This window comes from Chrysemys picta, chromosome 2, assembly GCF_011386835.1.
Source record: "Chrysemys picta bellii isolate R12L10 chromosome 2, ASM1138683v2, whole genome shotgun sequence".
Classification (NCBI taxonomy): Eukaryota; Metazoa; Chordata; order Testudines; family Emydidae; genus Chrysemys; species Chrysemys picta.
In genome coordinates, this window is record NC_088792.1 from 81,835,458 (window position 1) to 81,850,155 (window position 14,698).

At 39.4% G+C, this 14,698-nt stretch overlaps 1 protein-coding gene across 9 annotated transcripts in view; it reads left to right on the forward strand.

Moving 5' to 3' along the window:
* ATP2C1 (ATPase secretory pathway Ca2+ transporting 1) overlaps positions 1–14,698 on the forward strand; it is a 126,346-nt gene that overhangs the window by 38,362 nt on the left and 73,286 nt on the right. The window contains exons 3-4 of one of the 9 annotated variants that reach the window (XM_065583608.1): positions 11,614–12,259; positions 12,854–13,077. The exons of 7 other annotated variants lie outside the window; for them this stretch is intronic. In XM_065583608.1, coding sequence (XP_065439680.1) covers positions 13,042–13,077 — 36 coding nt within the window. In that variant the 5' untranslated portion in view covers positions 11,614–12,259; positions 12,854–13,041. The remainder of the gene's footprint in view (positions 1–11,613; positions 12,260–12,853; positions 13,078–14,698) is intronic. One more of the 9 variants, XM_065583609.1, reaches the window with a different exon arrangement.

Here is a 14,698-nt window from a genome sequence, read left to right on the forward strand (position 1 = left end):
TCTTCTGACTCCTATAGGTTGTGATTCGGGAGCAACTTCTATTTAAAGCTAAGAAAATAGTGCTAAATCCAATATCAAGATGAATTCTACTCACAATGGAATGGGTTCATGAGACTGTTATGATAGACAGTTTTTAGTCTCTAAATTGACAGGAGTGCTGTTTTTCTTCCTCATTTTGTGTCTGAACTGTGTGTAGTTAGTTTCTCTTGATTGTGTGGGTCTTTCAGCAGCAACGGGAGAAATTACTTTAAAAACAGGGTAGTGATTGTAGAACCACAGAAATTTGCAGTGGCACTTGAGCCACTTGTAGATTTTAGCCTGTACAAAGTTAGTTTTTTTTTTTTTTTAAAGAAAGTTCATTACTTTGAAAACCTGAGAGTTCTACTTTGCCACTCTGATATTGTTAATGAGTTTCTTATATGGAATTTAACATTTTAACTGTCTTCTAAAGGAGTACTGTACTCTTATTGAAGAGCATTAATGTGGAACAGCAGGGAATGTATACTAGAGAACATCTCATAGTAGGACATAGACTACCCATTTGGAACCCTGGTTAGCTTGTTGCATTGATTTTCTTCAGTAATCTGCATTTAAAACATTTTTATTGATAAGAAATACCTAATTTGTTTAAAAATTGAGTCTATTGGAGCCTGAGTGTAAAAAAGATGAAAATAACATGTTATCAGTTGAATGCAGGTCAGCGTAAAAAAGTGTTTATCGAGCCTGAATCCTGTATGCTAGAAATCTATACAAAAATTATAAGCCTTATTTTTGTTCTCTATTATACTGTAGAGGACTAGTCTAGTCCAACTCTTCTGAACGTCAGTTGCATGAGAAGGGGATTTCTTAGTCAATTCACAGTGAGGAAAATATCTATAGGAATAAATTAGTAAAACATGTAAGCTTAATGATAAAGCTACATTTTGAAGTGGAAGTAACTTCTGGAAAAAAGGAAGCATCTTAAAAGATGAACAGCTTCAACCCTGTTAAATTTGGATAGCTAACACTTGCTGTGTTAATACACACTTTCTGTGTGCCATCAGCTCTGATTTATTTTCTGAATTAATTTAAGAAATGCCAAACCTGTTTTGTTCTTGCTGCCAAGATATCTCATAAGCAATTGCGCTACTGAACTAGTAACTAATACAATACAGTCTGTCTTCGTGAAGACCGATGCATTAAAAATAGTGTAGTGCTTTGAAATTAGGGTGTCCAGATGTCCCAATTTTTCTAGGGACAGTTTTGATATTCAGGGCTTTGTCAAGCGCTATATAAGAGGTAGATGGTGGTATTATAGTATGAATGATGCTACACCTATCTCATCTGCCTTAGGGTTAGTGAGAAACTGAGGTGCAGGCAGGGGAAATGAGTGACATACCTGAGATAAAAGGAAGTCTGATCCAGAAAGATATGTACTGTTCATTCTAAGTGATTTTATAATATCAGTTTTTTAAATTAAACTGTAATTCTTTGTAAGTGCAGGTCACATCTTAACATCTATGTTGTGAATTGTGAATGGGGAAGCAAGCGTTCAGGGATTGAAGTAATTGAGTAAGCCATGGTATTTATGGAAATGGGACAGTACACAGAGGTAACATTTTTAATATTTTATTGTCATGTTCCTGTTCCTCCTTTCACTTTTCAGTCTTTGAATTAGCTCTTCCAGAGGTTTAAGTGGTTCTGTTAATAAGCATATATTTTCTTGTTTGCACATCTGCTGTTCTGTCCCTTTCCCTCCCCACTCTTCCTTTTGCTGTTTTGAGCTCTTATCTTCCTTCTCTATCCTGGTCAATACTTTTTACAGCTAGATACTAGGAGCTTTCATTTTAACAGCTCTTCTAGTTATCCCGTCTGAAGTAGCACTTAATATTTTTTCTAGGAGAGAAATGTGAGTAAAGATTGCAGTTAGAACTAAAACCTTAGTTTCACATTTTGGAAAAAGGATATTAAATTCGTTTTAATAAGCTCTTGCTCTGAAACACTACTACTTTGGGTCTTGAGAGTGGGTTTTATTAGTCAGAGCAATGAGTTTAAATGATTCACCTTGAAAGTGAAAACATTGTTCTAATTGACATTAGCCTCTGCAAACTCAGTTTTGGTAAGCAGTGATGTGTTAACATAAAGGTATTTAATGTTGTCTTCCCGGAAGCATACATTTCCCCATTTATAATTCCCTAACGGAGTCAAAGTGAATGAGAAATCCAGTATTCCCAGAAGCTGGGATTCCCACCAGTGTTGTCCCAGGACCTTGCTTGTGCCTCCACCTCTTGTATTGAGGTTGACAAACTAGGAATGTTTAAGGTGAGGCTTGAGAAGAAGCTCCAGATGTTTCCTGGTTCCTTGACAGATAAGGGACACTAATCTCCTACAGCTTTTATCCAGTTCAAGAAAAACACTTCCACCCCCCCAACCCCGATCAGGGAGGTGATGAAAACTCAAAAATAAAAATCATGGAACACAGAACATAATAAGATTCACTTCATAAGCAAATACTTATTCCTTAGTCATATGCTGTTCAAAATAAAAAGCTTGCAATTCCATATGTAGAACACAAATGGAGTTCTCAGCCTATGAACTAGTCAGGCTTAACTTTCTTGTACCTGCCCTTAGATACAGATGCACTTTTACCAACATGTATAATAATTCTTTTTTGCCATCTATCTTGTTATAGGATTTTGACCAAACTAATCTGAATATGCTAACATTCTGGATTGTTGCTAAACTAGAGAGAAAGGAATGCAGGTTTCTGAAAACTAAACATTCTGATTCATCTCTCTAGTCTTTGACTTTATTCGCACAATTTTTCACCATTCTGCAACAAATTGTGACACCTTTTTTGGCAGACATAGGCGTGGTGTAGAAATCTGGATATACAACTAAATGTTAGGAAAGAAGAAAAGAACCCAGGGTTATTGTTCAGTTACCCCAGTTGAACCTCTTCATCCGGTTCTGAGGTCAAGCTATAATCTCTATTTGGGAATCAGTCATGCTGACAAGTGATGCTCTCCGACTTACGCAAGCATTCCATAAACCCATATGATAACCCAGATTGTTTTTCTGCCCCCCTTCCATCCCAGTTGTGTGGTGTCCCTCCCTCTCCTCCCCCCCCCTTGCTCAGACACCCCTTTCCCCTCCCCAGAGCCCAGGGATCAGGAGGGTGAGCATCAGGCTATTTCTGTCCCAGGCTTGCACAGAGTTTTCTATGTACCGCCCTCTCCTTCCCTTGGGGTATGCTGGGAACTACAGCTACCAGGAACCCTCTAGCTCCCTCTCCCTTCCCCCAGTAGTGTCTTCTATGGGCAAGCTGGGCTCTGCCAAGTCCAGTGCCCCCTAGTGGCTAGCAGCACTGCAGCCCATTTCTGTGAGGGAAAGGAAATTGTGTGAATGTTAATTTCTGCAAAATTCTTCATTGCACAGTGGCACAGAATTCCCCTAGGAGTAAAATAGGGCTGAAATACAGCGGACTAAGGATATAGAATAGAAATATAATTAGTCTGCCATTCTATCTGCACTGCTACAAGATTCCTAATTTAACTGGTTCACTAATCAGTCATTTACATTTAATGATAGCCATGTTAACAAATTACAGAAATTATAGCAAAAACTATGAATTTTGTCTTAGTTTGTATACTACAAGACAACATAAAGGCAGTGGTGAGAGTGTGGTTGCTTGGTATACCAGGATAAGGAAGGCATTTTGTGCATAGCAGGAAGTAATTGTTAAACAAGTGGTGAAATAGGAGAGGGTGGAGGTGATTTGTAAATATGACCCTAAGTTGTGGGGAAGAACACAAGCTAAAATTATACACGTAGACCAGAATGGAATGCTGCAGGAACTTGAAGCTGAAGATAAATAGATTTTTGTTTTCAGTAGGACAGGGTGAGCTGGTAGTGGAATTCAGAGATGGTGACATGATCACATCATGTGAATATAAAGTAGGTGGTGTGGGGGGAACACTTAGTAATTGTGGATTGGTATCTGGGGCTATGTCTACACTACAGTTTATGTCCGCATAAGTTATGTCCCTAAGGGTTGTGAATAAACAACCTCCCTGAGTGACATAAGTTAAACCAACGTAAGCGCTCGTATGCATAGTGCTGTGTCAGTGGGAGAGCATCTCCTGCTGACATAGCGTCGGTTTGCGGCGTTAGTTTTATTATGCCAATAGGAGAGCTCTCTTCCATCGGCATAGACCATCTTCACCAGACATGCTGCATCGGTACAGCTGCAGCACCGTGTGTGTAGATGTGTCCTTGGAGAGAAGAGAAGCCTCAGCAATGAAGGCATAAACTTGGGGGGAAATCAATATATACCTCGTTTATGACCTGTTTTGTAAACCATATTAAAAGGGAAATTTTACTGCTCTTCCATATTCAGCATTCAACTCTCAGAAGACTATTGAATACACTAACTTTTTAGCTCAACATCTGCAGGAAAACTTGTTACCATAAGCAGGCTAATTTTGCAGCAAACTAATGTTAAAAGAAAGAATGTCCCTGAGTTCAGTGTCCTGAAAATTTATTCCTAGGCATTGTAAGCTGCAATAAAAAGTTGCTTGAGTACTGTATATACTCATTCATAAGCCGAATATTTTTGGTAAAAAAGTGATGCATGAAAGAGCAGGGGTCGGCGTATAAACGGGTCTACACCAAAATTTGATTATTTTAAACTCTATGGAATCATTGAATTGAATATCTAATACATTGTCATTTTGTTTACCTGGAGCGTCTGCAGGCACGGAGCCCCTCAGCTCCCTTTGCCGCGGTTCGCCGTTCCCAGTCTCCACTTCCCGCGGCTTCCATTGGCTGGGAACAGCGAACCTGCAGACTCTCCAAGTAAACAAAGTCCCACCAGCAGCTTACCCTGACAGGCCGGGATCCAAAGTTTGCCAACCCATTTATTGATGTCGAGACTTCAGCCTTTTAAAGTTGCAAAGGCTTTGTTTAGTGGACTACATTGGCTTGAAAGGAATACTAAAAGAGCTGTGCTGCAGATCTGCATGACGTTTGATCCATGTATTTCACAAAATGCTATGCCTTACAAGCCAATCAGAAAAATACAATGAACGATAGTACTATAGCACTGGTGTCAATCTGCTACTGTGTAATTTGATCTCTTCATACATTTCTACCAATATGAAAATATAATGTGCAGAATCAATGGAATCTCTAATAAAATTTAAATAGCCTGTTATCCCTACAGACATGCCAATCTACAGGGCTGCTTTGAAATAGACAAAGAACAATAATAATTTGACAGTGATAAAGCAGGTGACATTCCTATATAAAGTCCTACAAAATCTAGAACTACAATAATCTATTTTCATACTAGTATTTAAAATGAACAGTGAAATCAAAAGAAAAGTCTTATCATGCAGTGTTCAAACTTAAAGTTGTTGAATATGCAGAAGCAAACAATTGCACCGCTGCTTGTGAATTCTGTATCAATGAGAAGCAAATAAGAGAATGGCGAAAAAATAAAACACTAAGACATGCCAAGAAGCAAGAAAAAATGTCCAACCAGGTGCGCTTCATTTCCTGAGCTAGAGAAAGATCTCAGTAATTGGGTTGTTGAATGTCGACAAAATGGGTACATTGTCACTGGAACTGGAATTCGTCTGCATGCTCTGCAAATGTTGAAAGACGACAAATACAAGTCAATAAAGTCTTCAATGTTTGTCGCATCAGCGGGTTGGTGTACTCGCTTCATGAACCGTCATGTCTGTCTTCGTCAGCGAACAAAGATGGCTCAAAAGCTGTCTAGAGATCTGGAAGAGAAAAATCGAATCTTTCCAAAGGTTTATTATAAAATATCGAAAGTAATATGCATTTGAATTGTCACAAATAGGAAATATGGACAAAATACCAATGACATTCGATCTCCTGAGCGACAGAACAGTAACCGGGGTTGGTGGGAAAAAAGTTTTTTAATTAAAAACCATTGGCCATGAAAAAATCTTTTTTTACTATGGTTTTATCATGTTTGGTAAATGGATCAGAGCTCCCTCCTGTTTTTTAAAAGAAAAACCTTGCCTAAAAACATGAAATTTCCTGTTGGTGTCATCGTACGGGCACACGAAAAGGGATGGATGGATGAAAGTGGGACTATTGAATGGCTGGAAAAAGTGTGGAATAAGAGACCAGGAGCACTTTTCAAGAAACCTGCTATACTCGTTTGGGACATGTTCAGGGCACACAAGATGGATGAGGTGAAAAATGTGGCCAAATATATGAAAACTACTTTGGCTGTAATACCTGGAGGCTTAACTTCAGTTCTACAACCACTTGATGTCTGCCTGAACAAACCCTTTAAAGACAGGCTACGCAAAATGTGGTCTGAATGGATGTGCTCAGGCATGGCGAAGTTGACAAAAGACGGGAATCTTATGAAGTCTGAAATTAGTCTGGTCGCCCAGTGGATCAAGGACGCGTGGGTGTCCATTCCCTCGGCAATGGTAGAAAATTCATTTAGGAAATGCTGTATCAGCAATGCACTCAACATATCATCAAATTATGGCATCATCTTCTGACCCAACAAAGGCTGCTTATAAGGAGTCTGAAGACGACACTGCCGACATCTACGATGACAACGCAGGTGCAGCTGTCACTGAAGCAGAGTTTAATGAACTGTTTGATGAATCAGAGACTGATTCAGGCTTCAAAGGATTTTAAGACTTTTTAGAGTCTCATATTATTCTAAGTTACTTGTTCTAAATATCCATTTACTGATTTTAAATATTGACTAATTTTGAAGGTGAATATTAAGTTATAACCGTTTTTTCGTGGATTACATTAAAATAATTCTAGCAAAACTTTTTTGAGTGTTTCTTGTGATGCCAAACTTCGGCTTATGAAAGGATCATACAGTTTTTGCTATTTTTACCTAACCATCTTAGGAGGTTGGTTTATGAACGAGTATATATGGTATATTGTTTTTAGTATATATTAAAAGAAATTGAAGCTGTGTGGTTGTCAAGGGTACAGCTGATTGTTTAGCAATATTCACTCATGTTCCATGAGCTAATAACAAGGTCTTCTACCTACTTTCTAGTTACCACAGTAGTAGTCATTCATTGTTTGCAAGCCATTCAGTTTTACATTAACAGTAATTTTTTCTTCAATTAATCCTTTGGCTTAAACTGAATTGCACACATGGTAATATATAAACTCATTTCTGTTTGCAAGCTTTCTAGTTCTAATACAATTTTATGTACTGCAGTTCAAGCTTACACATTTGTAAAACATATGTGGGATGTAGAGGCTTAATGTTTGTACTTACAGTGGCACCTTGCATCTGAGAAACTCAAATTGCTGCTTTATAAAGTGTGTGTTTAGGAAGAGACCATAGGGAGCCACAAAAAATATTCTTTCTTGGTCTGATCATCTCCTCCAAAGATCACTGCACAGCAAGTGATAACTAGCTCCCAGTGATTCAAGAGAACTGACTAAAATATTTTAATCCTCTGTACTTCCAAAATGTCCTAAGTGAATTGTAACTAGCCACAGACACATACCACTGACAATCTAGTAGAAAAGTACCATCAACTGCACTCTTCTCTCAATGTTCTGTCCCCAAAATGTCACCTCTACTTTCACCATTTCTCAATCTTGGTTTCTGGCAGAATATTTGACATCTTCCAGATCTTTCAACATGTACTTAGTGCACTGTTTCTTGTTCTTGGTTCCTGTCTTTGTCTTTCAGTGTGTTTGAGTAGTAGCTTGATTGTTCCACATGTTGCTTCTCTAAACCCCCAAAATGACAAACAATGGGAAAGAACCATGGCTGGCTTGGTCGTTCAGTCTGTGCTCAGGTATACTGGCATCCAGTAAAGCCTTTCAGTGAGCACCTCCATGCATTCTCAGCTGCTCTGATGCCAACTTTCAACCTTGAAGAGCAAGCTTTAAAGGTACCATAGTAGACGTCTTCCTGTGTGCTAAAAGATCTTAGACAATGACCTGTGATACCAGTCCATTGACAGCTTGAATGTTTTGAAATCTTCAAAAGATTCAGCTGTATTCCACACATGAAGGCCCTCAGAACAGATGTGGAGGATGAGGTTGTTTAAATGTATCTGTCACTCTTATTCTTTACTATGCCCGTGACTCCATATTTGTATTAAGGCATCTTTATTTGGGAGATGTTTGCTTTCCTTGCTGGCGCGCACAAACTCCTCATTCAGGAGATTTGCAAAGTAGCCACATAATACGGAACCCAGGGAATAATGTTTTGTGTATTTCAGTGGTTTGTCTTACCTATACTAGAGAATCTGTTCTTGAACTGAGTGCACAACTTTTCCACTCTTTATAAGAATGTCCTTGCATGCTCATGTTCTGCTTTAGGGTAAGTCTTCTCCTTCTCCTCCTCCTCCCCCCCCTCCCCTTCCACCTTGCAGGGTGGATAAAAAAACAATTATTTTTTTACAAAATCAAAAAACTCAGATTTATTAGTTTTTTTTCCTCAAAGCATTTTATAAAAAAAAATCCAATCTAAAGATGGTTTTAATTAAGATACATTATAGCTCAAAGATCTCATCATGGAATGGGGGTTATAAATTCTAATTCTATAGTATGAGACAATATATTCATGTAATGATTTAAAAACACGTTTTGTAAATGGGTCCCTAATCCATGAACTATTGGAACTCAATCTTATGGGGTTCCAGGGTCTTCTGTATAGATTTAGGTTAATCTTTCTATCTACCCAATGGGACTCAGTGCTCAGTCTAGAAGATGCCATCAGAGATGCTTAATTTTGCAGTTCTCAAACTGTGGATTTGTCTCTCCAGAGATAACATGCTTGTTAACAGCAAAAATGTTTTTAAATAATATATAGAGGTGAGAAATAACAGACCTCAACCCTGTTGTCCCTCTGCAAATTTGTGTACCCAGAGTCAATCCCTTACCTCGCTAAAAGTGCAAAGTTTCAAAAAGTTCAATGAATAGGAGATTGTTGGGGGTGGAATAGATCTGGACAAGGAGAAGAAGTCTGGAGATAAATGTGAGAAGGGAGGGACAGGCAATAGAAACAAAGGTGAAACGGTTTGAGCAGCATGTTCCAGAAGTCTTGAGGTCTTTCCGAGTGTAGCCTTCATAATTTGAGATCTACCATACCATTCTTTCACTAGAAGGGAAAACCTATAATGGCAGCAGGACGTAAAAGAGACCCAGTTTGGGAATAAGAGCTATTCAAGAAATATGTTTGATGTTTTAAAGAGTCACATCAGTGAACTGGTGGAAGTCACTTAAGCACTTGGATTCAGAGACTGTTGAAGTGATGATCTCTCTTTTAACAGCAGTAGCTTCTTCCGCCGGTGTAGAAAGAGAATACTTCTTCATTTGGACTAATTCATTCCAAATTGAGAGTGTTTGGGACCTGAAAAAGCAGGAAAGCTTGTTTTTTCTTTTCCAGATTCTGAGCAAACAGGAAAATGAAGGTGAAGATGACTGAGTTAGCTGCAGAAGCCAATATTTTCAGTTTCTCATGTTGACCTGGCTAACATAGTCAATTTAATTTTTTTAATATTTCATAACTATTTTAGCTAAACAATTTTAACAAACAAACCTGATTTTAAAAAACGTGAATGTTTAACTAAATTCAAAAATTCATATGCTTGTTTTGTTAAAATACATGTTTGCTGTTTTTTTGGGGGGGAATCCAGAATACATAACACTGCTGTTTTAGTTCAATAAAGCAATTTAAATATCTGGTGATTTTCACCTCCTAAGGGCTAGTCTACACTGGCAACGCTAAAGCGCTGCAGTGGCAGTGCTTTAATGTAGTTAGTGTGGTCACGGCGCTGGGGGAGAGCTGCTTTTTTTTTTTCCCCCCCCCCCCCCTTAAAACCCACCTCCACGAGGGGCGTAGCTTCCAGTGCTAGGAGTGTGACTTGCTGCGTTCAGGGGGTATTTTTTCACACCCTTGAGCGAGAAAGTTGCAGTGCTGTAAATTGCCAGTGTAGACAAGCCATAATACAGCATAGCAAGAAAATCCTCCAAATATTAACAATTAACCTGTTGAATTGGAGATGGTTCCCTTCCCAATGACTTCATAAATATCTGCTTTAATTACCTTTTGATAAATGAAATAACCAAACAATCATTCATTTTCTGATATAGCTGTAAAGCTAATCTGAAAAGTTTTCAAAATAAATCACTTTGAAAATGTATAGTGTGTACCTTCTAAAAATGAAACCTACATCTATCTCTGAGTTGTGAAGAATGTGTATTAAGGTTATAACAACCAACCAAAATACACTTTTATGTAGAAATCCATGATTAAATAGTCTTCCTGACTAGTGATTTAAATCATGATTTAATCAAATCCACAGTCACCTTGATTTCAGACTTCTCCAAGAAATCTCTCTCCGCTATATGCAGTGCATCTTTGGTATAGTAGACATCCTTTGAACTTTTGTAGATTCCAAGAACATGGAACTTCTAAAGTTGAATGCAAGATGAAAACCTCTCATTTGTTCTTTGAGGTTGTGTATGGTTACAACAGATTATGCTCTCATCCTACTCGTATTCTGAGTTGGGGAATGGATGGTGGAGAATTATTTTTAGTGTCTTTATTGATTTACAAATAATGTGAGGGGCTTATGACTGTCAGGGCTACTAGTTTATGGCTGGCATGCAAATGCCTGCTATTGGCTGGTGTCCAGAGAACTCTGAACAAAGCACATGGTTCTATCACTCCATGCCCTTATAACAAGAAATAAAGAATTAAATTACTTAATTTGTCTTGAAGTAGAGGATTAAATTGCCAATATATCTAGTAATTGTAGTCTCTTGCTAGAACTCGTGTGAACTGGGTGTATATATGCAGTGTAGTTGTAGCTATGTCTGTCCCAGGATATTAGAGACAAGGTTTTCTGAGGCTACTGCAGGAAACTGCCATATCTGTACAGAAGGTACTTGCACTGTAATCAAGCCATCTGTCTTTTTTTCATAAACAGATCGAGCTCTGTAAATTGCTTTCTGTAAGGCATTTTCTCTAAAGCTTGAATCATTTTTGACTTTTTTCTGTACCTTCCAATTTTTCAACCTTTTTTTTTTTTTTTTTTAACGTGGACACCAGAACTGTATGCAGTATTTGTCTCCCCAATGCCACATGCAGTGGTAAAAATCAGCTATATGATACCAGTGTCCTCCTCACTGCTCCTCTGTTCATACATTCAAGGACCACATTAGCCTTTTTTGCCATAATATTGCACTGGGAGTTCATGTTCACTTGCATGTCTGCTATGGTCCCTAATTTTAACTTTTAAACTTATGTGGTAATAGAAAACTCGAGGATGCGACTAGAAAAATAACCTTCTTTAGTTTGTGAAATAAAATGTAATGTTGAATGAAACTAACAATAAAATAAACCACGTAGGGAGAAAGCTGGCATCTTACAGATTCTTCCCTGCAATTTAAGTAAAACTACATGCTGTATCTTGTAAAATCCAGCACATCATTGGCTATTGCCAAGTCCTGACTGTCAGAATCCCTTTTGTTCCCAAATAAGTTGATAAACAAACTAACCAAAATTAGTCTTGTTTAATACTATGTACTTTTAAACAGATGTGGAGACTTGACTTGCATTTCTGATTTTTTTTTTTCTCCGACTAGTAAAGTACAAGACTCCTTATGTGTGTCTGTGATGCTAGATTGTGAAGTTCTAATTGGTCTGTACAGCTTATTGTCATTGTTACTGAGTTCACTACGCAAGAGGATAAATGGACACAAGTCAGATATCAGGAATGGCAATATACAAAAACCTGTAGGAGAACACTTCAACCTCCCTGGCCACACAACAGCAGATGTAAAGGTTGCCATCTTACAGCAAAAAAACTTCAGGACCAGACTCCAAAGAGAAACTGCTGAGCTCCAGTTCATTTGCAAATTTGACACCATCAGATCAGGATTAAACAAAGACTGTGAATGGCTATCCAACTACAGAAACAGTTTCTCCTCCCTTGGTGTTCACACATCAACTGCTAGCAGAGCACCTCACCCTCCCTGATTGAACTAACCTCGTTATCTCCACACTGATATATACCTGCCTCTAGAGATTTCCATTACTTGCATCTGAAGAAGTGAGGTTCTTACCCACGAAAGCTTATGCTCCCAATACTTCTGTTAGTCTCAAAGGTGCCACAGGACCCTCTGTTGCTTGTTACTGAGTTGTTACTCTGAAAATTGCTGTACCATTAGATTTCTCTGTGTAAATCCACCATGGGCTGCCAGGAGTTACAGCACTTCCCTGCTAGAAAAGGTAACTGTTCTCCATTGTCTCTAAATGACTGTATTCTGACTATATAATGGGTATGCTGAAGAGGTTGCCTGAAGCCAGGAGAACCAGTTTTCTCCAACCCCTCAACAGGTGTCTGTCACTTTAGAGCCGTGGAAAATCCCCAACAACATAACAAGGGAATCGGATGGTGGTGGTAGGGCATATAAATTCTAGGGACTCAGACACAAGAAGTTCTAGGCAGGTGGAGAGGAGCATATGTTTTTGTAGTGTGGGAGAGATGCTTTAGCTATGGGACCAATCAAGGTGAGAGAAAGCAAGCCTGCCTAGAGCTGGGGGAGAGGCTCTGAGTCAGAAGTCAAACCATGAGCTGTAGCAGAAGGTTCCTGGACATCCCCCAGAGAACCCCTGCCAAAATAATGCTCCAGAGTGGTGATGAAACGGAGGCAGAGAGATGCATGTAGGATTTATCTTTTTGTACAGATCTCAGCATTTCTTGTGCCACTGAAGAAAGAGCAATGGTGTCTTAAACTTTGCATAGACTTCTTGTATATGTTATGTGCTACACCTGTCATGTCCCTGAAAAGGTAAAACTAAACCAGATGCTCTTGTTTTCAGGTGGAGTGCTAAGAAATGGGGTTGTCTCAGGAGGTCAGTACTAGTTCCAAGGACTGGGCAGTTGGCGCATGAGGTCTCAGCTCTCAAAAAAGGGGGCTAGATAGAGGATCTGCACCCTGCAAGTGTGCCTAGGAACCCCAAGATGGGCAATACCTGCATTCTGTTCAGATTCTGGAGGCTTAAAGCACATGGGATCCAGAAGTTGTTTCTCTCATAGCAAGCTGGTGGGTGCCTGAAAGAGGGTATTTGACTAAATCTGTGACATTCGTAGAGTAAATTTTCTAGAGGGGCAAGATCTCCTTTTGTTCTGAACAGCACACGGACTTCTGATTTGGTGTGAAATTGTCTCTATTGAAACTTTTTTTTTTTTTTTTTTTTTTTTTTGCCATTAACTTCAGTAAACCCATGGTTTCACGCTGGGGTCTACATCTACATGCAACTATATAACTTATCTTTTAAAATAACAAAGTATTGTTGGGAGACTTTTGCCCATGCCTCCTCTTAATTCCCTTTTGCTAAATCTTTCTCTGCTGATTACCATCCCTGGTAATCAAAAGGACAAGTATCTTAAAGCTAATGCGTCTTGTTTGAGAATCTCTTGTGATGCTTATGTAAAGTTCATCTGAGAGTTGGGGGAGAAAATAGTGAACCCCCTCAATCAAGTTGACAGCTGCATAGTCTTCTAAATAGTTGCTTTGTTGTTTTGAATAACCATCTGTCTTTTTCCCCCCCCCCCCCCCACATCATTTTTGCTACTCATGACCTCTTCAGTATTCACCCTGGGCAATTGATTAAAGTCCTTTTAATACTGGTTTGGTATAACACTGGTATTTATTGTGGGAAATTAATACAGTAAAAGCTGTGTTATCTGGCACTTTACCAACCAGAAAGCTCTAGAAACTGGCATTTCTGATCTCCATTAAAAGTCTGGCTACCTGGCTCTGTGTGGTTCCCTGGAAGGGGGAACATGTCCCTATCGCTCTAAGGTGGAGGAATGGCCACTGGGGCTCTGTGCACTGTCCCTACCCCGGCCTGAGTGCTGGGAACCGCGGCCAATGGGAGCTGCAGGGGCACGCCTGGGGGCAGAGGCAGCGAATAGAGTGGCCTGGCCATGCTTCCGTCTAGGAGCAGCAGGGATATGTCGCCGCTTGCAGGGAGCCGCCCGAAGTGAGTGCTGCCTGGATCCGGCACCCTGAAACCCCTCCCATGCCTGAGCCCCCTCTCACACCCAAACTCCCTCCCTCCATTGGTAAGTATAAATCTTAGTTAACTGGAATTTTTGACTAACCAGCATCCCCCATTCCTGCAACATGCCGGATAACAAAACTTGTCTTCATAAAACAAATTTCCTCCCCCCGCCCCGCACAGAATGACTCTCCTTTGGAAATGGGCTTTTAGAATTTTTATATTTAACTCTTGGTCTCCATGAAGCCCTCTTTACTCACCTTTCTGTCATGCATGTGTGAAAGTTAAAAACCATTCTTTCCCTCTTATTTGTCTGAGGCAGTTTTTTCAAATGTATATTGGGTTGTGCTTGGCTCAAAATTTGTTCCTTAAGAGTGTATGCTAGGGAAGCACTTAGCTTTCATCTTGGCAGACACATCTCTTGTAAGTCTGAATGAAGTTCCTTTTCATTTTTCTAATGTTAGGACACTATCATTGTCTAGCACAGAAGAATATTCACGTACCACAAACAAGATTAAGATATTTCCCTCCAGCTCCTAAATACTTAATCACAGTGAAACTGCCTAGTAGCAACATGATAGGGAGGGGGCTGGTTTCATAGTGATTCAGCCTGAAGGTGTATCTACACTTAAATCACTACAGCACAGCTGGAGTGCTTCA